This window comes from Ostrea edulis, chromosome 1, assembly GCF_947568905.1.
Source record: "Ostrea edulis chromosome 1, xbOstEdul1.1, whole genome shotgun sequence".
Lineage (NCBI taxonomy): Eukaryota > Metazoa > Mollusca > Bivalvia > Ostreida > Ostreidae > Ostrea > Ostrea edulis.
Window position 1 is genome coordinate 28,031,198 of NC_079164.1, and position 26,020 is coordinate 28,057,217.

The following is a 26,020-nucleotide window of genomic DNA, read 5'->3' on the forward strand; positions in this document are numbered from 1 at the left end:
CGCTTTTAACTCAATGGGGCATTTTCATTGATACATAAATATTTATGTTACGTTCTGTATGACACGACGGCAAAGTGATCGGCGTCATTTGTGTATAATTCTATTTAATACCTTGTCACAGGAGAATCTACTGCAATTAGAGGCTAGTGACACCACAGACATTTAATTAAAACTATAGGAATCTCAACTGCATTACATAATTAAGATACTTTAATGGATGTCCATTATAAAAATGTGAAAATTGTCATTAAAACTGTCGGATTTTATTTAATACAAAAAACCAAATAATGTCATTTTAGTTGAGATACCATGTTGCTGATTGAATATCCGTAATGGACAATAACTAATTCCTACAGGGTACACGAAATCTAAAAGAACATGATACGTCACCGGAGCTCTTTCAAAATTACAGGTATATTTCTACGATAGCGTTCAAAGTTGTACATAGTTAATACATGTATAACAGTCTATTACATGTAAGGCCCGAATGATTGTTACCATGGCAATATTATAAGTCCCGTATGATTATTACCATGACAACCTTGTAAGTCCCGTATGGTTGTCACCATGACAATCTTGTAAGTCCCGTATGATTTCACCATGGTAATCTTATAAGTCCCGTATGATTGTTACTATAGTTTTATACACCCTTATGATTATGATATTTCCTTTGTCCAGAGTGGATTGTCCCTTGATCTTTAACCATGTGACCTCAAAATCAATAGGTGTCATACACGCCTTTAGATGTACCAGTGTACCAAGTTTGATAATTGTCAAGCAAAAGGTTCTTAAGACATTGATTAGATAAGACCGACCGACAATCAAACAGTTTTATCAACACCGTATGATCGTTGCTATGACAGTTTTATCAACATCGTTTGATCGTTATTATTACATTCAGATTGTTACTATGACAGTTTTATAAACCCCGTATGATTGTTACTATGACAGTCTTGTAAGTCCCGTATGATTATTACCATGGTAATCTATGATTGTTGTTGTAACAGTTTATAAGCCCCGTATGATTGTTGTTGTAACAGTTTATAAGCCCCGTATGATTGTTGTTGTAACAGTTTATAAGCCCCGTATGATTGTTGTTGTAACAGTTTATAAGCCCCGTATGATTGTTGTTGTAACAGTTTATAAGCCCCGTATGATTGTTGTTGTAACAGTTTATAAGCCCCGTATGGTTGTTACATGCACTATGATGACAATCGTATAAACCCTGTATAATTGCTGCAAAAAGCAAATAAACAATAAATAGAATCCACGCCCGAGACTACTTCTGCATGGACTCTCAGTTTTTCTTAAAGCTATTGAACACTAAACTTTTCAGAGCTCTCTGACAGCAGAAGTATGTATAACAAGGGTTTACTGACAAATTATCAGGGAAATTTTGACGACAGTCGTTACAACTGTCGAAAGGCAATTCAGGATGACAATGTATCGGTGTCGTGTATGTGACCAATATACACGTTCTAGCTATGACAATCGTAGGACTGTGTTATACACGAAAACAATTCCTACGATATCTGTGGCTCAGAAGACAATTCTTACGATATCTGTGGCTCAGAAGACAAAAAAAAAATCGTACAAAATTTGGTGTATTACAATCCTAGCTAGCACATCGCACGGCGGACAGAGAAATTGCCCTGACGTCAAGAATTATACTTTCGACGCTCAAAGAAAATATTTAACTATATTTTAAACAATACGACAAGGGTCTAGACTAGAAAAGCATCTTACGACACACCCAAGTCAGCCCGGAATCCACCCAGCTTTCTGTTGTAGTTACGTTCCCTTGTAATGTGCTTCCTGTCGTTCTTAATCTACGTATTAGGTTCAGTTGGCTCATGGCGGAAGTCAACGGGAGTTATGTTTACGCCTCGTAGGCACCTGATCCAACCTCTGGGTCTTTGTCCATCTTCGCTAGCAAAGTATTCTCATATCGTAGATGAGAGTAAGCGAATCGAACACGTGGCAAAGATGGTGTTTGCCCTGCTCTTGATTTTGTATTCATTTTGGAATATGCGAGATTGATTACAATTCGTTATCTTCACTTTTCCATTATAGTGTGCGCCATCGGTGAGACAGGCTTGAATTCTATAGTAAACATTTATTCCCTCGGATGCTGATGTCGGACTACTGTCTTAATCACAGGGACACACATTGCTGGAGATCCTTCTCTTACCACAGTGCATCTAAAATCATTCTAAACTAATACCTTGTACCACACAGTCAGTCAGCTAAACCCTTCAAATACCAGCTCATTGTGAGGCATTCAAAACATTGAATAACAGATACACATTGAGTCCAAGGAACGATGGACGAATGAAGAGTCACGGGTGAAATTTCCGTGTCAATATAGCAATTCATGAAAATGTTATTGAAAGTTCTAAGAGAGGGGAACGTAATGTTAGATGAGACATCAAGTCATGTACTTTGACTAGATTTGCAAAGTCGTAAACAATCTTTATGTCGAGCACTAGGGTGCAATTCTAATGTGTTTCCATTACTTAGTTGTGACCCATAGAATTTGTTTTTATATTCGTTTACAAATAACCTTGACTTTGGATAAATGGCACTGCTTCAAGGTCAAGATACACTGTTCATAAGAATATTTCTATTAAAACCATGTGGCCTAGGATAAAGATTCGGCATTTTTTTGAGTAACCTTGACTCAAGGTAATACAGGGGCGGATCTTGAGGGTGATAACAGGGGTGCCATATTTTGCCATTTTCGGGTCTTCAGCCCCTCTTTCTTAGGTGGAAAAGGTACACACTTGGGTTGTATCTCCCTTTGATTTTTTTTCTAGATCCGCCACTGTAAAACATGTTGCTGTTCTGTCAAATACGAGCTTTTGGTTTCTCTCCATTATATATTATTTCCCATGTTCACTACCAATCTACACACAGGTTGTCTGCTACAATTTCAGGAGTAAAGAAGTTATGAAAACGTAATATAGCTTCTCAATACGGCTTAGGTCATTAGACAATTTATTCCATACACAATATAATTCTATAACCATATAATCGCCCTATATGACCTATTCAAAAGCCATGAATTTCGCAATTTTTATAGCCCCCATGCTCATTTTTAAGTATTCAGTTTCTCTGCCATGTGTGCAGGAATAAAGACGATTTTAAAAGATTTAATACATTTTTATAGATGACATATTCAGCCTCGCCATATCACCCGAACCTCTGACCCTGGAGCCAGGATTTTCAGGGTGGGAATCTCTAAGCTTGTGAGAACTTTGTATTCACTTTGTCTGCTGCTCGATTAGTAGTAAAGAAGATTTGTTTTAAAACTTAAGATTATAACTTTCTATTTTTATTTGGCAACACTCATGTGTCCCCAGAGTGGCAGTGGCAATCACATTCAGATTGAATCTGTACTCCCCAATTACACTCATCAATTTCCGTGACGAATGGTTGAGTAGTTTCTGAGACGATTAAGGGAATTTGTTTTTATATTTTCTAAACTACTCTCATTTTATTACAATAAATTTCTAGCGAAACAGAAATCGACCAATTTTTCACCTTGTAGGTACACTGTACTTACAATGTATGCATTTCCCCCTTATCTGGTTTTAATAACTTTTAATTCCATTGCTTTCAAAAGCAGACATACTACATAATTTGGATAACTGAAGAAAAACTTCATTTTGACGTTACTAACATAGCTACATGGGTCGTACCACGCTCTTTGTAAAAAAAAAAATAAAAAAATAAAAAAAATTAAAAAAAATCCTCTTGAATTTAAGCGAACACTAGTGAAATTCAAACTTTGTGATATCGAACAAACAAACACGAGAGGAATGGTAAATACAGTAAATCAATGGACACAAAACAGCATTCTCTTATATTTGATTTAATATTGATTAACACTCCAAAAAATGCTCTTTCGTTGTGAAGACAGCTCTGCTCTTAAAATGGGCAAATATATTGTAAATTACTATTTAGTTGGATTAATCTAATTGTTTATATAGAATGGGAATAAATATAGGTTCAAAAGGAAAATATTGCAATATCAGGTATACATTCAGGACATCTAACACCGGATTGGGCAGAGTGAAAATGTTGTACTTTCTCTGAAACCTGCACTGAAAGAGATCGTTCTCTGACCATTAAAAAACGACCTACGTGTAGCATTGTTTCATTTATTCATTGTATATACTGAAATGAATTCATTTTACAAATGCTTCTGCAAATTTTATTGTTATATTTCAATTTGAATATTGTTAGTTTTCCATCAAATGTTTTTCCATTAATCATTAATTGGGAGAACGGGAAGCTTGTTGATTTTATGTAAAAGATTATTCAAATAGATATGCATATGGGTAATACAAATTATATTTTTATTTTATGGTCAAAGAAAAGAATAGCGACAAATGGTTTTTATAGTGATCAAGACACTGCACCTTCCCTTTATGCCTCGTGAATGCAATACAGCCATAAAATATCATAGAATGCATATTAGATAAGACAAGAGCAAAGTTTTCATGATGATTACAAATTATTGTGACCATGTTTATTCATATTTTTATGGGAATCTGAGCCTCCAGTACCATTATATGCAGACCTGTTATCCTGTGTTTGTTGAGATTGCATTTTTATATATACAGCTGCTTACAATAGGTCATTTAATGTACAGAATTTATTACTGCCAAAAATAAGATACATTGCTTTTAATTGTAGAGTTTTCTTCGAAGTTAGTTTGTTCAGATAGTAAATATTTGACAGTACATGCAGTGTGTTTCTAGGTCATCTTGGTCATTAGTATGACCTACTCTTACCAGACATCGTCCGTCTTCATCCGTCGTTCGTATTTCTTTAAAAAAAAAAAATTAACTTGTCCAAAATTTACTGAATCCAGCTTAACAGTTCCTCCTGCACCTGAAGATCCCGTCCCTTCAGAGCATTTTACACATGGGTATGTACAGTGTACGTAGCATCAAACTGGGGCAACTGGCGCATCATTATATGATTGATTGATTGTATATTGTTTAACGTCCCTCTCGAGAATATTTCACTCATATAAAGACATCACTATTGCCGGTGAAGGACTGCAAAATTTAAAAGTACTTGAGAAGGTCTTGGATGTCAGAATGTCATTCGACGATCTCCTCAGCGTGGGGCGGGATGCCCAAGTGACATATGTTGTATATATCTTGAGGATGGTCGCTCTGGAGATTAGGGTATATACAGAATGGGATGGGGTCATTCAGATTTCAATGGAAAAGTTTGGGTGTGTTTTTGGGAGGGGGGGGAGTATAATTTAGTTAACAAGAGGTCCACATCGCTCACACCCGAGTAATTGCTTTTTCCCATGTAAAACTAGAAGTTTTCAGTATTGTCACACCGTGTTCCTTTATTCTACACTGCATGGGGATGCTTACATATTGATATGACAAATACCAATCCTTGTCCCCAGAGGTCATGATTTAAACAAATTTTAGTATTCACTACATGGGGATGCAAGCTTAGTAGTATTGATCAGATGAATTACATTGTATACACTTATTTTTTCACCAAACCATTTTAATAGAATTGCCGTATGATTCACTCTTGGATAAACTTTTGACCCTTTGTTGTGTCGCTTCATTGGTCATAGGAGCCATTGTTCGAACAAACTTGATTATTTGTAATAGGAAGTTTCAATTCATGCAAGTTTTGGCTATTCAGAAACAATGGTTGTCCATCAGATTTTTAAACAGTCCGTTATATTTTCATTATTTCTTAATTATGTGTAATTTCCCTGTAGAAGGGGGGCTTTCATGTGAATAAACTTAAATTCCCATTATTCAAGTTTGGTTGAAATTTGCCCGGTTGTTCAGTAGAAGTGCATCATACATGTACGAGAGCTTAACGACGGACATGCATACAGGCAGACTCGTGGACAGACGTGTTTTAACTGGAAAAGGGGGATGCTTAAGCTTGTATTTGTTTCAGATGGTCTACAAATGGTTACTCCTGGGGTCAATAAGAGCACAATTTTTACGCCAAAAACAAGAGTACTGCAAACGGTACAACATACGCCCGTCAGACAGTGAAATTCAACCTGGAAGCATATTGTGCACTCTGAATTGATACCACACACGCACATTCTGAATAGAAAAGTCTTAAAGCAAGTCATGGTGCACCAATCCATCTGACATGTGAACTGAAGGCAATATCTGCATCCATATTGAAAATTAGTTCGGAAAACTGTTTGACCTACTTTTAGCCCTAATGTAGGTCACGGATGGTTGGGCCAATCCAGCTGAAATGCAAACTGAACCTGTATTCCTCCAAGAGGAAGCCTGTGACTAAATTTCAGGGCAATATATGTATTCATAATGAACAAATATGGAAAACTGTTTGACCTACTTTTAGACCTAATGTAGATTACGGATAGATGGGTCAATCCACCTGAAATGCAAACTGAAATTGTATTCCTCCAAGAGGAAGCCTGTGACTTCAAAATCTGTATGCATAATGAAAAAAGTCCGGAAAACTGTTTGACCTACTTTAAGCATTAGTGTAGGTCACGGACGGACGGGCCAATCCAGCTGAAATGCATACTGAACTTGCATTTCTTCGAGATAAAGCTTATGACTATTTCAGGGCGATATCTGTATCGATATCATAATGAAAAAAAATGTCCGGGGAAAACTTCAATTTTCAAAGCCGTACATGCATCCATTATGGAAAAAGTCCGGAAAACATTACCTCGGACGGACATCCAGACAGACGCACGGACAGCGCCATAACATAATACGTCCCGTTTAACGACGGGCGTATTTAATAACTCCACACCCAATGATCCAAACTACACGACGCACTACGTATACCAGCAAAAAAAAACCCCACCCAAATCCTAGACATTTATCTATTCCTCAAATAAAACAAATATGTTATATCTATCGCAGATTTTTTTCATTCATGTAGATATGTCACTCTTTGCAGGCTCAGAGTTCGTGACGTAACATTGAGAACTCTATATCGTCAGCACCCACCGTTACACTGGACCTCGAACATCTGTCTGGCGCGGCGTCGTGATCGGGAATTGAATCAGGAACCTTCCATCTGCGAGGCGAGTGCCATAAAGACTAGGTTACCGCGACCTGTTACAACTTCATGTAGTTTATTTGTATGATGGGGGTATAATGTTTGTACAATGGGAGGATGGAGTTATTTGGATAATCGACAATTTATTCTTTATAATATGCATATATTTCGTCATACAGATATAGGTGCTATTTCAGATTCAAAGGTTGAGTGCTTTTATGAAATAGGTTGATTTGAACATCTTGTGTTGTATAATACATACAGATGACTTTGAGACATGTTCTTGCAACTTAATTATCCTCTCCAATATAATAGGTTGAAACAGAAATGGTGTTACATTTAAACATTTGTTTAGTTTAGTTAAGTTTATTGAAATCTTGAGAAACATCTCATTGGTATGGTACAGTTATATAAAAATCAAATAACAATATATACTATAGTGAGTATAAACATGTGAAAAGAATCGTGACCAAATATGGAGGATAATATCTTATAAGTTTCTTAGGCTCGGTGCCTTGCTAAATTACACAATGCTTTTCTCTTTCTTATTGAAAAAAGTTGCACAAGTTTGAGCATGGATGGTCGAGTAAAATAATATCGTTTGATGTATGCGTTTCGTAAATCGGAATAATAGGGACATGCATGTAACAGAAGAAAATGGTATTCGTCTTCAATTTCGTTTAAATCACATTTCTGATATTTTCTTTGAAACCTTGCTATGTTTGAGTATCGACCCTTTTCTATCAACAGCTCATGTGCAGACATTCGAAATTTACTCAATATTGTAGTAAAGTTGTTTGGTAAACATTTTCTTAAATAGTACCGGGTACTGAAGATAAAAACTATCAGATAGATGCTTGTATAGATTACATTATGGAGACCTTTCAAAAAATGAATGCATCTCTTGTATACATAAATAAATAAATTTAACAATTGATTACATCTAGAAAGAAATACTGATTTCTTTTCAACATACTGGTTATTCCAAACACATCCAAGTCCTAAATTCTGTAGTAAGTTCCTGACATTAGTTAACCAATTGTGATGTAAGTCAATATCTTCTAACATATGATTATACAATGATTTCAAAATACAATTGTCTGTGTCTAAAAGTTTAACCCAATATTTCAAGATTCGTTGTTTTCTGACAATACCTAAAGGTAATCTTCCCAATTCTGATAATACAATAAACTTTAGTGTAAACTTTGGTGTACTTTTTTTAATATGCTTAATTCTCTTACAAAATTCTAAATGTACTTTTTCTATATCTTTGACAGTACAACCCCTCCAGACTTCACAGCAGTAATTCAAAACGCTACTTATATATGTATCAAATACATGTAATTTAATTTCGATATTCAGTGTGTTTTAATACATATTTTCATTATATTCCCTATGATGTTAAGATGTTTTGAGTTCTAGTAAATTTTCCATTACAAAACTCCCAAATAACTAAAACAATCCACTACATGAATTTGAATTCCATTATAAGACCATTGATCCTGTGTGTTTTTAAAATTTCTAAACACTACAATTTTTTTTTCTCTACATTAACATATATGTTCCATTCGTTGCTATATTCATATAATTTATCCAACATGTTCTGTAATGCGTTTCTATTTTCAGCAAATAATACAGTATCATCAGCATAGAGGAACAAAAATAATGACAATTCTTTCAATTCAACGTTTTCAAATGTGTTTTCAATCAAATAGTTTTCAAAATTATTTAAGTACATATAAAATAAAAATGGAGATAATCGCTCACCCTGCATGAGACCATTTCGCACATCAAAGAAATTTGAAATACTACCATTAAACTTTACACATGTTTTTATACTAGTATGAATAGATTTGATCACTGAATACATTTTACCTACAATTCCATTGGGAAATAATTTGAGAAATAGTTTTTGTCTGTTAACACTATCAAAAGCCTTCCGATAGTCCACAAAGCAACAATATAACTTCTTCCTATTACTTAATGTTTTTTAATCATATGCATGCCATGTAAAGCGAAAACAGCATCTGTCGTGCCATAACCTGGTTTAAAACCGAATTGTGCATCCGATATTACATTATATTTTTGTGACCATTTCAATAACCTATCATTCAAAATTGACGTGAAAATTTTTGACATATAACTTACAAGTGTTATACCACGATAATTATTGGTAATATTTGCATCTCGTTTCTTAAAAATAGGTATTATAATTCCCTCAGACCAACATCTAGGAAAACATCCTCTATCTAAAATGAAATTTAACAGAGTATGCATCATCGGTACAAAAACATCTTTGAAATTACAAAAATATTCATTTAAGACATTGTCAACACCGGGTAATTTATTCATCTTTGCTCTGTTTAGAGCATCAACGATTTGTTTCTCACTTATAATATCATCTAATTCTTCAAAAATACAATCATCCCTTACAGATTTCTTACAGACAAAACATTCTTTAAAAAAGGGATCAAAAAAGTCATTTACACACAGACAGATTTTACTCTTTACATGCATTCGTTTGAAAATTTTGTAAAAATGCCTCGGATTGTTTTTCCTTAAATAGCATAATCTATACCTTCTTGTAACTGTAATTGTAAACATTTAATGTTGAGTCCTAAATCGTATGGTCTACATCTAATTTGTCCATCGATTTGATTTATTTGTACAATGTACAAATGGTATTTATAGGTGGTATTGCTGTCCCAATATTTCTTGTTAAGTGTCTTTGCTCTGTGTAATACCGTCATCATTTGCTGTGCATAATAAATGGTATATTTCAATCTCAGATGGTGCTGTGTCTCATTACACTTAGTAGGGGAGGAAACGTCAGTAGGGACCAGCTGCCTGATAGGGAGGGAGGCAGTAAGAGCTAGATATGATTAGTACTACATGTAGAATTGGAATCCAAGTCTACTTATATCAGCCTCAGATTAAGTGCAAGAAACATGGTATGTTCGTTCTGCGTTCTCTTGAAAGACATCCAATTAATAATTACAATTTCCAACTGGGGTTTTTTTCCCGTGATAACCCTTTGAAGCTCCAATGTGTCAGTTTACCTTATATACTACATCAACATTCAGCAAATTGTCATGGCATTAGTGGGCGGAGACTGGAAGTTAACATGGAATGCCATGTGGGGTTTTGTGTGTATGGTTTTTTTTCCAATTTCTATTAGGCTGTATATCAATTTTATATTTTTATTTCAACCACTGTCTAGTTTGTTAGGTATGTGAAGTGATTAACTACAATGGATGGGACGTAATAATTTATGCATAACTGCTTCTATGTAAATTATCACGTTTAACATTGCAGTTAATCAATGGAAAACATGATAATTTATTCATACATGTAACGACTTCTCTGTTGAACATATTAACACGCTTTTCCATTGCTTCACATACCCAACAAACGGTACATTGATTCCTTAGATATCTGTAACAAGGGGGTAGCAAATATCAACTTCATAAAAAATTTAACAACTATATTTGACTTTAATTTACTATCTGTTTAGTTTTTTAATCTGTCCAAATGCATAATTCCTACACACACGGGTGACGTAAAACGTAGAATTTATAAACACAAATCGGTCACCTACATGTATATAATCATTACAAAGTTGATACTAACTATAGATATCAGATACAAAAGTACCGATAGATTACACATTAATACATGTAGCTCTCATTTTGGAATAAGTGATAAATAAGATTTTACATAGTCACATTGTGTATTTTCTCATTCAAATGAATTATGGTTAATCCGTAAAGTTACATCAGTTATATATTGTATAATGACATCATAAATATTGAAGCATTCAATGTCGTAATGTAGCTGGTACTCCGCGCGCAACATCAGAAGTTTTAATATTTAGAGCCCTGAGAGTGACGTCACTTATAGAGGATTCTACCATGTCATATTGTCAATGTTGTTGGACCGTATTCAGTTACTATCAATTTCAGTGGATTTGGGGCCATGTTTTGAATAAACTTAAATCTGCATTATGTCAGGAAGCTTTCATGTAAATTCTTGAGAAGAATATTTTTAAATGACCCCACCCTATTTTTGTGATTATCTCCCCTTTTAAAGGGGCATGACCCTTCACTTGAACACACTTGAAAGCCCTTCACCCTAGGATGCTTTGTGGCAAGTTTGGTTGAAATTGACCCAGTGGTTCTGGAGAAGAAGATGAAAATATGAAAAGTTTACGAAGACGACAACATACATGTACAACGAACAACGAACAAATTTTGATCAGAAAATCTAACTTGAGCCATCGGCTCAGGTGAACTAATAACACATGGTTAGCCCAGTCTTACATGTAATAGCACACTGTTAGTTTAGTTTTATATATACAGTTAGTCCAATAATCAGAGCTTATACAATATGAATTACTGTAATACACGTTTCTACCACAACATTTCGAATATACTTATCAGAATTTTAATCTTTGTCTGTTTTACCAAAGCGATAAAATGTGGAGTCAGTTCTGTGTAGATTTAATTTCAATCTATGACATTCAAATTACTGAGAATTCAGTTACGGGCATCCTTCATGGAACAAAAACTGCGTAATAGTTTATTGGGTGTTAACATTTTTAATTAAGTGTTAATTCAAAAGAGTCCTAATGATGTAGGAGTATATGTGGTTTGACGTCAACTCCCCCTCCGCAAATCACAAATTATTGACGTGTGCCAAATTTTTCGATGTTCGCCGTTATGCAAATTATCATGTTTTCCATGGTAGTTAATTGCCTCACACACATGTAACCGACAAACTAAATAGTGATTCTTTATTTTAACTGTACAAGAGCTAGCCTTCCACAGTCATGCCCATTTGCGAAGATACACAGTTGCTGTAATTAAGACACGATTTCTTTTATGCACATATTTCCAGTCTCTTAGATGGTTGAAATCCTATGAAATATAACAGGTACATGTATACATGTCAAAATGTGAATACAATATAAACTATATTGTTTGCAAGTGTGATTTCGATAATTTTGTGTTTGAAGCCAATATACGTTTTTAAACTATGATCATGAAATGTTTTAAAGATCCTTAACATTTATTCTGTTATTTCCATCTGTCACGATTCACGGGTTCGGCGGTCTGTTGAAACAATCTTCATCGTCCAAAGTTGATTTAAGAATTTCGTGTTTATCATGTCAGTTGACAACATTCTTTAACCAAAATTCCATCTGCCAGAGTTTATATTTCTTATTCTATAATTATCCTAGACAATATCAGGAGAACAAAATCATTTAAGTTCGTAATATTAAGACCTACTACCGCTTTGATCTAGCCACGCGCACCTATTATTTTCATGATGCGATAACAACGGAACAAAACTCGGGTGAAACCAACCTTACGGGTATATGACAAATTTAATTGTCACCAATCTAATTAAAATTAAATGTTAGATCCGCTCGCGTACTCGCATACATAAGGGATATAACATCTAATTCTAATTAGATTGAATTGTCATTTTCATTAAAATGGTAATTTTCTCACTTCTACCGAAAGTTTAAAAATTCGAAAGCAATAAAGCTCTACAACATCGTGACATGAATCAATCGTACACAGGTACATTCTACATGCGTGTTATTCTAAACATTACTACATACATATATATTTCACGCCAATTAACAGTATAAAATCCAGAATCTAGAAGTATAATCTACACTCTTTAGATCTGAATAAGCCAATATCAATTTACGAATCAGTACAACTGATATGTATAGCAGTTCGATAAAACATATCATTATGGCATGATGTTTAATTTATTAATACTATTAGGCTATTGATCAAGACTATAAACTAATATGCTACAGATTTATTTACGAAATTCAACACTACACGCAATACAGATCGTATGCATGTGCAAAAATTGGCAATACAATGTCTCGATCGGCACGTGCTACATGTATCTATCTGACATATAATCACCATGATCACACACCACCTAATTAAAGGGAGGTGTTGACAGGGTAATCGCTTCAATTAGACAGTTTCGCTTGTTTTCTTTACAATTTATGCCCTGCTAAATTTGTCCGACAGACCTTCCCTAAAAAAAAAATTACCGTCCGGATTAACGGTACAATTTTCAAACGTTTTGTAGCAAAGAATGACCGTCCAGATCCAAAACGCGAATTTCCGGATTAATATATAATTACTGACAAATCCTTCTTCGATCTAAAAACGCTTCGTAGAATTTTGCTTCATTCAGAAAGCTTTTCCTATGTTGTGGGATACATTTTAAGGAATATCAATTATATCAGAGATAATGCTGAAGCAATCGTACAAAAGTATAGATTTTTAAAGAACAAACATCCTACACATACATATGTATGTAAAACTGTTTCAAATTAAAACATTACATACTTTGAAATGAACGTATCTATGGCTTATAAATGCGCCTTTAACGGGAAGAAAAGCTTTCCTGAACAGAGGCAAGCACTGTATACAAAATCTTACGACCATACTTGTGAACTGTTAATTTGGAATTGTTTCTTATCGTAATTATAAAGCCTCTTATTATTAACTGAAAATAAACAAAAAGAGGGACTATATATAAAGATTGAAAATAGAATAGACATAAAATATTAAAAAGCAATGGTCCCATACCCAGTATTAGTTTCATCGTGTTTCCTGCAACAACAAAATCCGTTGAATTTACAAGGAAGACTAACAGAGTTATCCCCACTTAATGGACGATTTTTATGAATGCAGGTTCTCAAAATCCATGTTTTGCAAGTACATACAACACTAGAGGTAATATTGCGGATATAAATAATCGAAAAATAGAAGTTATTTTCGGTATATGAATGTCAATGAAAATAAGCATTTATTAATCGGGCATATTTTCTAAAATATTAGCTAATGGCTAGTCAGTTAGTCTATTTCCCAATTGATCACATAGATGTTTAACTGATTAGTATTTTAAGTTTAAACAAAAATGGTTATCACACACTCAGAATTAACGAAATAAGCGGTTCATGAGAAGATTTTAAAAGAATTGGCTTCAATTTATATATTCATAAGTAAAACTTTAAACTCCTGGTGTCTCTCCGCTCCAGCTCAGGACCTCATCGTTTGAACGGATTTGAACCTACATGCAAGGAAACCTGAATGCAAGGTTTGGCTTTGGTTCTTGAAAACAGACTGGTCTTAACATATATACATGTATGGAGAGAGAGAGAGAGAAAGAGAGAGAGAGAGAGAGAGAGAGAGAGAACCTTAGTGAAAAGGTAAAGATAACAGTGATCAAATATATATATATATTTATTTGATCACTGTTTGTTATCTTCACCTTTTCACTAAGGTTCTCCGAGTTACGAATACTCAACATACTGAGGTTCTCTTAGCTGCAATAATGTAGCCCTATCCAATTTTTTTTTATTCTGACGTTTTCGGGATAGGGCTACAATTCCATAGGATCTCCGTAATGGTGCAAAATAATTTTATGAATAACCGACAATAAACTCTGTGTATTAGTCCCAAATGTTGTTTACACCAAAAAGAGTACCAACTTTGTGCTCGGGCTTGTCTAATAAAGGTGTTTTTCATTAAATATAATGTACAGCATGCAAAATTCTTCGTCTGCTCCGCCATGCTTGTTATCGCGAGATCTCGTAGGTGGATCTAATGAAAAGCCTAAACATTGACAATCAGCGCGAAAATGTAGTTACTCGAGCCACTTCGACAAAGAAAGGAAAATCATATTGTTGCAGAAAGAATTTACACTCTGCTGTTCGGTTTTTAACTTGATATTAAATTCAAACCTTTTCAATACCGACGAAATAGCTTTCGCCTCCATACTTGTCCATTGATGTAAATACTACCTTATATGGCATATGCAAATGACTTGACAACCGGAAGTTGAAACTTCAGTACATCAAACATGGCGCACAAATATGAATCGAGAAATTAAAATTTATCGAAATTGTTGAAAACGGTAGAATAGAGCCTCACAAATCTAAAGTTGCAGGTTGTAAATTTATATATTGACTAAGAAACATAGAATATCATTTTATTTACGTAAAGAAAGTCAGGAAATGTTTAGAATGAGCGCAAATGTTGCGGGAGGGAATCACTCCCGCATTTGCACCATTACGGAGATCCTAAGGAGTTGTAGCCCTCTCCCTAAAAAAAAAAAGAAAAAAAAAAAAAAATCAGAGAGGGCTACATTATTGCAGCTAAGGTTCTCTGTGTAAGCTTTTCTGTGTTATGAATATTCAACACACTAAGGAAATATTCAACACACTAAACTTCTTCCTGTTACGAATATTCAACACACTAAGCTTTTGTTATTTTCAACATGATAAATATAGAAGTTACAGAATTTTCTTACATTTTAATTAACTTGACAGATGACACCATTACATGAGAATCCTTTATTACATCTCTCCAATCACAGTCATACATGAAACATATAAATATCAAATGTCATTAGATGGCTATTATCAGGTGCTGGGGGTTACTTTCTGAAAAGGAAAAAGAATGGTTTTTAGTTTGAGAAGCAGTTTGTTTATTTGCTTCCAAAATATTTACTCATACATCACCAACCGTAGATGAAGTACTACAAATTTCTGGAGAAGCATAGGAACAAAATGACATTAAAACAACATATTCTAAGAGGCATGCTGGACAACAGAAAGGGTGAAATTTTCAATATAATATTTGTCATTTTCAAATCTATAAATTCCTCATTAAATAATCAAATACTTGTACTAAATAATAGGTAAATAAATACATGGAATGATAAATGAAAAAAATACCAATCAAAATACACCTGGATTTCTTTACATTATGCGCTACATTGAGAAGTAAAAAACTACACCAAATTAAATCCATAGAGAGAATCTATCTACACTTTGTATGTGTATCTGGGATCAGGGTGGAATAGGAATACATGTATATATATAAATACCTGTTGCAAGATTCATTGAATAATGGCGTTCATTGTAAAATGAAAACCAGCAGAATGCAAGGCAGCCTTTACAACATGGTTTCATGGAATTGCATTAACATGTTTTACTGTGAACTTGTATTTTAACATTTAAACTCTGTAATGAACAAGAAACTGATCCTTGTCAGATCTGATTATGATAAAATCTTGTATAAGAGAAATCATAAAATTTACCCCTCAGTGACCTTGATTTATTATACATTTACCCTTAAAATTATTAAGAACCCAGACGTTCAATTAAGATAGCATTCCTCAGTGTTTGATGGAATTCAGATATAGAATATGGCTTCTATGTGACCAATGTCATTGTACATGTATATGATACTAAAAAGTATTTTAATAATGACTGTTATGCTGAAGTACCAGTAGGAAAGTGAAGATAGCCTTGTACATGGAAAAAAGCTACATATATAAAACACTCCTCTTTGATCCACTGTAAATTGTAGGAAAATATTAGATCCCTGGGTGAGAACAATGTGAATATCATTAAGTAATAATGAAGTATTGTACAAAATTCCAAGGCTATATCTGATAAGCCATATACAAGAAGAAATGTTCACCAGCTATTTTACATTCCCCACCCTTCTTAAATCCACTATAACTTTAAGGATAACAATTGGACCCTCCTGTTCCAACAATATGCACATCTGCAAATGGCAATGAAGCATTGTACAAAGATTCAAGTCTATCGGATAAGCCATATAGGAGAATTTTACATCCCCTGCCCTGCTTAGATCCACTATAACTTTGTAGGAAAATAATTGGATCCTCACATCCTGACAATATGCACATCTACAAATGGCAACAAAGTATTGTACAAAGTTTCAAGTCTATCCGATAAGCCATGCAGGAGAAGTGTTCACAAGATTTTGTGACAGACAGCCTGACAGAAAGTACAAAAACAATATGTCTCCCCCTGGAAGAGGAGAGACATAAAAAAATTCCTGGCTTTACCATATACATGTAGGCTCTAAATTACGTTAATTAAAACCAGTTTTAATGAAGGCTTTAATCCCACCCCAGTCCCAGACAGGTCACTGCTCTACACCTTCTTAGAGAGCTGTGGGCCCCTAAACCTTCTTAAAGAGCTGCATACCCTCGCACCTTTCTAGAGAGCTGTGGGCCCCTGCACCTTCCTAAAGAGCTAGAGAGTTGTGGGGCCCTACACTTGCCTAGATAGCTGTTGCCTCTACACCTACCTAGACAGCAGTGGGTCCCTACACCTTCCTACAGAGCTGTGGGCCCCTGCACCTTCCTAAAGAGCTGCAGGGCCCCCGCACCTTCCTAGAGAGTTGTGGGGCCCTACACCTACCTAGACAGCAGTGGGGCCCTACACCTTCTTACAGAGCTGTGGGCCTCTGCACCTTTCTACAGAGCTTTAGACTCTCCAAACTGTGCTCTCTAGGATCTCTCACCTCCACAATCAACTGCTAATTTTCTAATTATACCAAAAGGGTACTTTCTTTCCCATTTGGACTCTACATCTGCACATGAAATTATCTTCCTAATCTACCTCACAGTATTTTTTAAGTCACTTTGAATGTACCTGTAATCTTTTCAATAATGCAGCATTTTTATTCTGAAAATCATTTTCTGCGTTGCTGTAGCCCATTCCAAATCCTGTTCCTACTCCAAATGCAACAGGCCATGTTCTTCCTGTAGATAAACCCAACATGCAACAATGAAACTTCTCACAAAATGATAGTGTAAATCTGGAATATAGTTTGAATGGGGGACCATATGCCTGTCAAGCCAAATCATGTCAAATGCTTGAAATTTATATTTATTTTTTTTCAATTAGGGGAAAGGTTTAGCAACCCTTAGAGATCTATATAGGTCAACTAACAGCTTGAATTTTTAATATCAAACACTTCCATAACTAAGTTTTGAATGTTTGTACATTTAAAGTTTGAGAGAAGGCATATATATAATTTAGTACTTTAACTGACTTTCTAAGATACAACATTCAAAGGCAATGGGCCATGACCATAACTGGGTCTTGAGCACTGGTGCTTCAGAGGTCAGTCTTCACAACTGACCGACAGGACATAGAACACTTCGAACAAACTAAATACCGGTACAAATGTCCCCACCCAAGGGTCATAACTCTGCCAAAAGTTATCTAACTGAACCCATACACTAGATCAGCATAATCTCATGATAAATCTAAATCCCAAATTTCAATCTAAGCAGAATCTATGAATTGTTTGATAATTTTCAAAGTCAAAATGGTTCAACTCTTCCTAGAACTAGAGATTGTTTCTATGAAAAACAAATGTCTCCCCAGCTCCACAAATTGGAAGTACTCCAAATGAAACCTTCTTCCCTTAATGTACTGCATGGTATGGAGGAGAAAGCATGAGCAGGAACATAGACATTATAAACTCCCATAAGCCACATAGGAGAAGTGTTAACAAACTATTTTACACCCTACACCCCTCAGATCCACTATAACTTTAAGAAAAACAATTGGATCCTCCTGTCCATACAATATACATATTTGCAAATGGCATTGAAGTATCATACAAAATTTCAAGTCTATCAGCTAAGCCATATAGAAGAAGCATTCACAAGCTATTTTAACATCCTCCATCCCTTTTAGATCCACTATAACTTTTACAAAAATAATTGGATCCTCCCCTCCCACAAATATGCATATCTACAAATGACAATGAAGCATTGTACAAAGTTTTAAATCTATCCTATAACCCATATAGGAGGAGAAGTGTTCACAAACTATATTACATCCTCCACCCCTCTTAGATCCACTATAACTCTTACGAAAATAATTGGATCATCCCATCCCCCAAATATGCACATCTACAAATGGCAATGAAGCATTGTACAAAGTGTTAAGATGATCCGACAACCCATATAGGAGGAGAAGTGTATACAAACTATTTTACATCTTCCACCCCTCTTAGATCCACTATAACTTTTAGGAAAATCAGTGGATCCTCCTGTCCCCCAAATATGCACATCTACAAATGGCAATGAAGCATTGTACAAAGTTTCAAGTCTATCTGATAACCAATATAGGAGGAGAAGCATTCACAATATTTTGTGACAGACAGACAAACGGATGGAGAGTACAAAAGCAATATGTCTCCCCCTGAAAGGGGGAGACATATTTATTTGACCAGAATCAAGTACTAACTCTGCATATTTTCAGGATATATCTATATTCCAAATTTCAATTGAAAATGTCCATGATGACTGATATAATAAGCAGAATTGTGAATTCTTAGAAATTTTCTAAGTCCAAGGGGCATAACTTTGCAATTTTTTTAAAATCTAAACCATATATGAACTTGACCTATATACTTTCGTTTCATATTTATATCTCAAATTTCGATCAAAATGTCCATGTATGACTGAGATTATGAGCAGAAATTTCTGGCATTTATCAACAATATTGTCTTTGACAAATGCTTTTAATTACTGGCATGCGCTGTAACTCTTGCAGCCTTGTTAACCTTAAGTGTTTTTGAGACCCTGAATACAAAGCACATATTGTATGAGCGATTCAAGCTTAAAGTGAACAAGACTTCTGATTATAAACTTTAACATTTTGTGCGAAAAGGACATGTAAGAATTTCACCCATCCACTCTTCCCGAGTTTCTTTTGGAACATATTTTGGCTGTGTTCCTTTTACGTTTTCAGAGACTTGTGCTTGATTCATGACTGATCAAGAGTGAACTTGATATTGCACAAGAAAGCGGACATTGTTGATTCCTACACTGTACCTTGGTAAACAACCCATGAGTATTTGTGACATTGCGTAGTGCTGGCGGTTAACATTATTAATAAGAAATTTCTGTCCTTTTAAGGCATTAGTATCTATTGGGGATATCTATCGTGAAATGCAAATGGATGGCAGCCGTTTCTCAAAGCTGCATCTGACTTGGATGCAATACCAGTATATATCAATTGCTTAATTTGGGTGCAAGGGTAGGATGGATCTGCATGCTATATAGTTAAATTAACAGCTTGTAAAATGCCTCTTGGGATTGGGGTAATATTTATTCTTTAAGAGTAACGGGGGTTGGAAGAACTCGGATATTACCACAATTGAGGATTTCATTTATGTCTGGCTCTAAACTCTGGGTATTCCACCCTCAGTAGTACAGGTGGGGGGAGGAAGACATATGGGATGTGAGGGTCACCTTTGTTTACTTTAGGGGCCAGATTGACCCTTGAGGTACCAAGGGCAAGTTTCGGGCTTATCTGGTACCAGGGGAGGCGGGACAGAATGCGGACCTGAGTCAGTACTTGATTTCCTTTTCATATGTGTTATTCTCTCTTGTTATGGTACCAAGAGGTCTTGCTCAACACGGTTACCCATGAATGCGCCTTCTACAAATTGAAGGCCGGTGGGCGGTGGCCCTTCAGGCAGTTTGTGATTCTCTGGGTTCCTCCAGGGAAACTTACACATTGTATAAATAGATTGTGACAAATACTCGCCACAAAATTGTAACTGCTCTTGTTCATTCAATAAAGGTTTACATACATTTATATATGATTTGTTGTTTTAGTTGCTGCATCTGGAATTAATAAGTGAAAGGGGCACATCTCTGTCAAATATTATTCAACCAGAACTAAAGAAGGGTTTTATGATTAATATCATTGTCATATAGGATTTATAAAGGGCTAAATATAAAACTACTCTAAAGCATGCTACAGGATTATAAAAAAAAAATGCAAGTAAATGGACATAAACTTATAGAATATACAAAATAACACAGGGTCTATAAATTAAAATGAACGGACTCTGAATTGTGTTGGAATGACGGAAGGACTGAAAAGGGTAACACTACATGCCTCTGCCATTTCATGGTGAATGCATAGAAACAAGAAGTCTATACTCACTCTTCAAAAGAACTAAGGAAAACACACCACCAACCAACAAACCAGTTGCTGAAACAAATTTATCAAAGATAAGTTATAAATTCAATAATAAATGAATGTAGCAAGCTCTAATAAAGTGTGTAAAGGGAAGAAATGCAAGGGTTAGTCTATACACTGACAGAAGAAAATTAGATTTTTTTTCTAGCACACACAATATCACTCTATCATTATCAATGAAATATTCAAACTTTTCAAAAATAATATCTCTTAATTTCTTATTTTTTCTAATTGTTAGAGTTAACAGACAGATGTCATGTATGGTTTGAATTTCCACAAATTTTAAGTTTTAAAATACCTTTGATTTGATAATCGATTGTAAATTTCTTCCGATTCTAAAAAAGGGTTGGGGTAATTGAAAAAGTAATTGTTGGAAGTAATTGGATGTAATTTGTAATTGAAGATTTTTTATTTACAAGTAATTGTAATTTAATTAATTACCAGAGGAAAACACCCTGTAATTCAATTACTTTTCTAATTACTTTCAATTACAATCCAGGACCATGAGATTTGTTTTAGCATGATTTTATTGCAATATTGCTCAAGTCTAATTGATACTCGAGTCGATTTTTTTATTATGTATATTTAAAACCAAAATACTCCCCCCACCCCCCACCCCCCCACCCCCTCTCAGCAATTTGTCTTTATTTAAGCTGATCAAACTTGCTGTACTTTAGTAGGTGAATTCAAGCTTGATCTGTAAAAATCTCACAGACCAGTATACATTGTGGTTTGCAAAGAACTATCTGTGTGCGTGTGTGTGTGTGTCTTTCAAAGGGCAGTGCATGTGTTAAATTTAACAGGTGAATTTAAGCCACCTGTATTGTTCTCAGAGCCCCAGGTAATATAATTGCTATAAAAACAATTCACATAATTGACAAAGCCATATCATTCTTGAATGTTCCTGAACAAGGAAGATGTCCAGTAGACCTCCAGATATTTTGAAATCCCAGAGTGTCACAGGCAAAGTTTTTCTGCCTGGCAGATGCTGTTTAAATGATAGCACCTTTGAAAAACTGATGATGATCAAATGTAATAGCCAAATGAAACAGTAATCTGAGATAAATTTGTAAATGTGTTATCATTCATACATCATATGATTATATAATTTACCACGAGTTTTCTAATAAAATTTGAGAAAGTAATTTGTAATTTAATTAATTACTTTTGCAAAGTAATTGTAATTTTACATAGTTCCACACTCCTGTGACATCATAGGATTTTGCAAAGTCAATGATTTAATGACAGGAACATAAATTTTGTTGGAATCTTTTTCAATAGTTATTGTAAAAAATCTTGTTAGCCATAAAATATTTTTAAAGTCTTAGTTATATTTGAATAGTCAATGATATGTTTCAAAATATTGAATCCAAGGACAATAACTCTGTTTTCATTAGATTATTTAACAAGTCCATAATGCGATAGATTTCCTTTATTTTTGACAAACATTTTACTAAGGTGACAAGGAATCATTATCTGTGTCTTTTCATGAAATTACATAAAATTTTAATCTTGAGTGATTTTAAATAGCTCAGCTGTATGGTGCCAGACTTCATTTTTTATGGGGGTATACATAATCTGGAAGCTATAGATTTGAAATTATTAAGGAAAGGTATGGATTTTTTCCCATAAATAACTATAACAGATGTAACTTTACTAATATAAACTGAAAAAATGATATGTAAACCATGCTATAAGGAAAATGCGTCCACATTTGTTTGTTTTTTAACATTTTGGAGAATAACGCTAATTCAATAATTTTGCACATATTATTCTAAAACTTGATGAACATATTGAAAATGACATGTGTTTTAGTTGTTGACATGTTTCCCGATAAATAAATGCAATTCAAAAATTATTTTGTTGTTTTTATATTAAAATTACAACAAATAACTGTTTCCAATGAATTTCATAAAAATCTACATCGGGGTACATGACTTTAGTGGTGTATGTAATGAAAATTAGTATGGAAATCTTTAACTGTTTTGCCTTTTCTCATATCTCTGAATGTTAATTTATTGATTCCAAACAAAAGAATGCTACCTAAACCCCAAAAATCCAGGACTTAGGACCCACCTTTAATTAATTACATGCTCTAAAAATGAGTAATTGTAATTTAATTGAAGAAAATAGCAAAGTAATTGTAATTTAATTAATTACATTTCAATGTAATTGACCCCAACCCTGTTCTCAAACACTAGTAACCAATGATCAATTTGAACCCCAGTTCATTCCCATACTCATATTCCTTTTGAAACAATGTCTGTGTGAACTAATATCCCCACAAATAATTTTGGAGTCATGTTAGGTAGCCATGAATCAATTTGAACCCCGGTTCATCAATCTAATTAAAATCAGATCCTAGAATACGCTCACAATCGCTACAATAGGATCTGACATAACCCCATAGGGGGTCATGTCCACATGACCTTTCGCTTGGAACATTCATGAGAACTACCAGCCAGTCAGATTATGCCATACAGACAATTATGGCTATTTAGGCGGTTCCTGTCAATTCGTAAACAAATTGCTGTAATCTCTCTCCCATAAAGTTTATTCCACACTGTAAAATTGTATATTCTTGCATAACGAATTTAAAACTTTAGCAATAATGCCTAATCTATACCGTTCATACAAACAACAAAACGTATGATATGAAATACACCCAAATTAAATTAATTGTGAATTCCGATTTATGTATGAATAGGAATGGGTACGATTTGAATAGTTTTCAAGATTGTTTACTTAAATAATGCGAGGAATATAACGCCAGTCAACGCAAACAGTGCATTGTGACATCGCATTTAGCAGCGATGTGTTTTCTTTCAAACCAAACAATCGCAGCCATTTTCCTTGAATTGTGAACACCGACGATTTCAAAGCCGACGTGCTGATTGGCTGACATAAAGTTCATCTGAACATGACCCCTAATCGGGTTATGTCAGATCTACTTACGCAGAGTATATGGCGCGGATCTAAGAAGTATGATTTTAATTAGATTGCTCGGTTCATTTCCATATTCGTGTACTCATATTTATTTTGAAACAATAATGTCTGTGTGAACTAATACCCCCACAAATATTTTTGGTGAAATATTTTGGATGAAACATCCAAGTTCAGTTGAATACTGAACTGGGTTCAAATTGACTGGCTGCGTCATAAAACAAAACCCTTTGCAGCTGCAAGTTTTCAGGCTGCATGGGGCTTTAAAGAATAATTTGAAGGTATATTTGGACAAAAATATAGTAGGAAAATATGTTTGAAATTCTTTTACAAATGTATATTGAAATTTTGAGATGGCGATGCAAGAATTGCAGCAATTAAAATCTCAACAGTGCGATTTTTTTTCTGCTCCGTAAATTGAATGTTTTCATAAGGGGTGGATCTGTAGCTTTCTGATCTGTCCCAATATTTTCTCAGAGAGCTGGAATTCTACAGCTAGATAAATTGCTTATCTATGTACAAACTTTATGACTATGTACGTGTCCCTGTTGCAACTCATTAACAGGTTGGGAACACTTCCCCTATAGCGAGATATTCTCGCTAAAACGCAATTATTCCTCTTTAGCGAGAAATAAACATTACCACAAACAGGTGTTTTTGCGTCTTCATTGAAAATAATGTCAAATCCCATGCAACGCTGAATAAGTGCGACACACACTCAACATGATGCGAATTGTTTCTATGAAATTGACAACATAGTCATGAAATTGCATGTCAAAGTTGCTGCATAAAAGGGAAGCAGTCTGAAATCCAATACACATCGTGAGTGTTTTTGTTTTGATTAATATATTTGCAGAAGTATCACACATTTTAACACTTTTTTTTCTTTTCACGTGAAACACAAAGAGGTGTATTCCACAGGTGTTTTTCTCGGTTGTACGGGATATATTTATTCTTGCTTGAGAGGGATAATCGCGTTTTAGCGAGAATATCTCGCTATAGGGGAAGTGTTCCCAACCTGATTAACTGTACTTCAACAACTTTTTTTTCTAAATATTAATAACAATGTGACATTTATAACATACTCATCTGATTATAATATAGTATACTGGGTGACTCCCTATTTCTTATTTTTTAAAGCTAACCTTGTTAATATTAGCCTATATACGCTTTTAGCATTTTATTATTAGCTCGAATTATCTCTACAAATGGTCCTTTAACGACCTTGGTCAAGTAAACTATTCGACATTTGTTCACCTACCCATTTTCACCCCGGTGTCAACGATAGCTCGGTTGACCTTTCCTCCGTATTCATCCTCGGATCGTACTTTTGATGCCATCACGTCTTTCGTTGTTCTCCCGCGACCCTTCTTGTCGCTGCGTCCGGGATTATTGATAATGCGTACGTACAAGAAGTCGATTGTTGCGATGCGACAGACAACTCGAGTTAAGATTCATGTACACTAGAAAAGGTCTAGTGTAGAGCATCCGAAAGCAAATTTAATAAAAACAAAAGTACTATCTTAGGTAGTTATAGATCTATAATTTAAGTTTATCCAATACTCTTTTCGGTGATGTGAAAAGATATTTTTTTTGGAGAAAAATGTACCATGATGATAGAAACACGTGCGGTTCCAGAAAATTTTCAAGGATTAGGGGTTGTGATCTTTCCACCTATGAAATATAGACTGCAGGACACAAATTTATGACCATTTTTATTAAACTTCAGCCATGTTCAACCAAGGGGAGGTTATAATTTCCGTAAACCCTTTCCATGATTTGCCACTGCAGAATACAAAAGTGGCCAGTGGCAGATCCAGGAATTGCGGTTACCAGTGGGCCGGCGTAGCTTCCATTGAGGCAACCGAGGCAGCTGCCTCGGTAAAAAAAACAACCCACCTTTTACGTTGTTAAAATGTCGATAGCTTCGAACCTAAGCTACGCCTGTAACGGTGGGGGTGGGGGGTGGGGGGACTATATGGGGTGGGGGGGGGGACTATATGGGGGGGGGGGGGACTACATGAGACAGGAGGTCCAGGGAAACCCTGGTTGGGACCCAGGGGGCGAAACCCCTGGAAGCTCCTGGATTTTACAGATTTTATAGGGCTTGAAATATTTGTCCTATTTAGTCATAATCACTTTATTAAA

At 34.9% G+C, this 26,020-nt stretch overlaps 1 protein-coding gene across 1 annotated transcript; it reads right to left on the bottom strand.

Moving 5' to 3' along the window:
- Positions 1–15,433: 15,433 nt before the first annotated feature.
- On the bottom strand, positions 15,434–25,310 carry LOC125663888 (MICOS complex subunit Mic10-like). Its single transcript, XM_048896310.2, has 4 exons — positions 25,134–25,310; positions 20,894–20,941; positions 17,570–17,679; positions 15,434–15,538 (listed from the first exon to the last, which is right to left on the bottom strand). Exons 1-4 carry the CDS (start codon positions 25,210–25,212, stop codon positions 15,518–15,520), a joined length of 258 nt encoding a protein of 85 aa, XP_048752267.1. The 5' UTR covers positions 25,213–25,310; the 3' UTR covers positions 15,434–15,517.
- Between the last annotated feature and the right edge of the window lie 710 nt (positions 25,311–26,020).

Coding starts and splice junctions, on each gene's coding strand:
- LOC125663888 (XM_048896310.2), bottom strand. CDS start 25,212: ATGGCATCAAAAGTACGATCCGAGGATGAATACGGAGGAAAGGTCAAC. Junction 17,680..20,893: donor TTCCTTAGTTCTTTTGAAGA/GTGAGTATAGAC, acceptor GTTTATCTACAG/GAAGAACATGGCCTGTTGCA. Junction 15,539..17,569: donor CATTATTGAAAAGATTACAG/GTACATTCAAAG, acceptor TTTCCTTTTCAG/AAAGTAACCCCCAGCACCTG.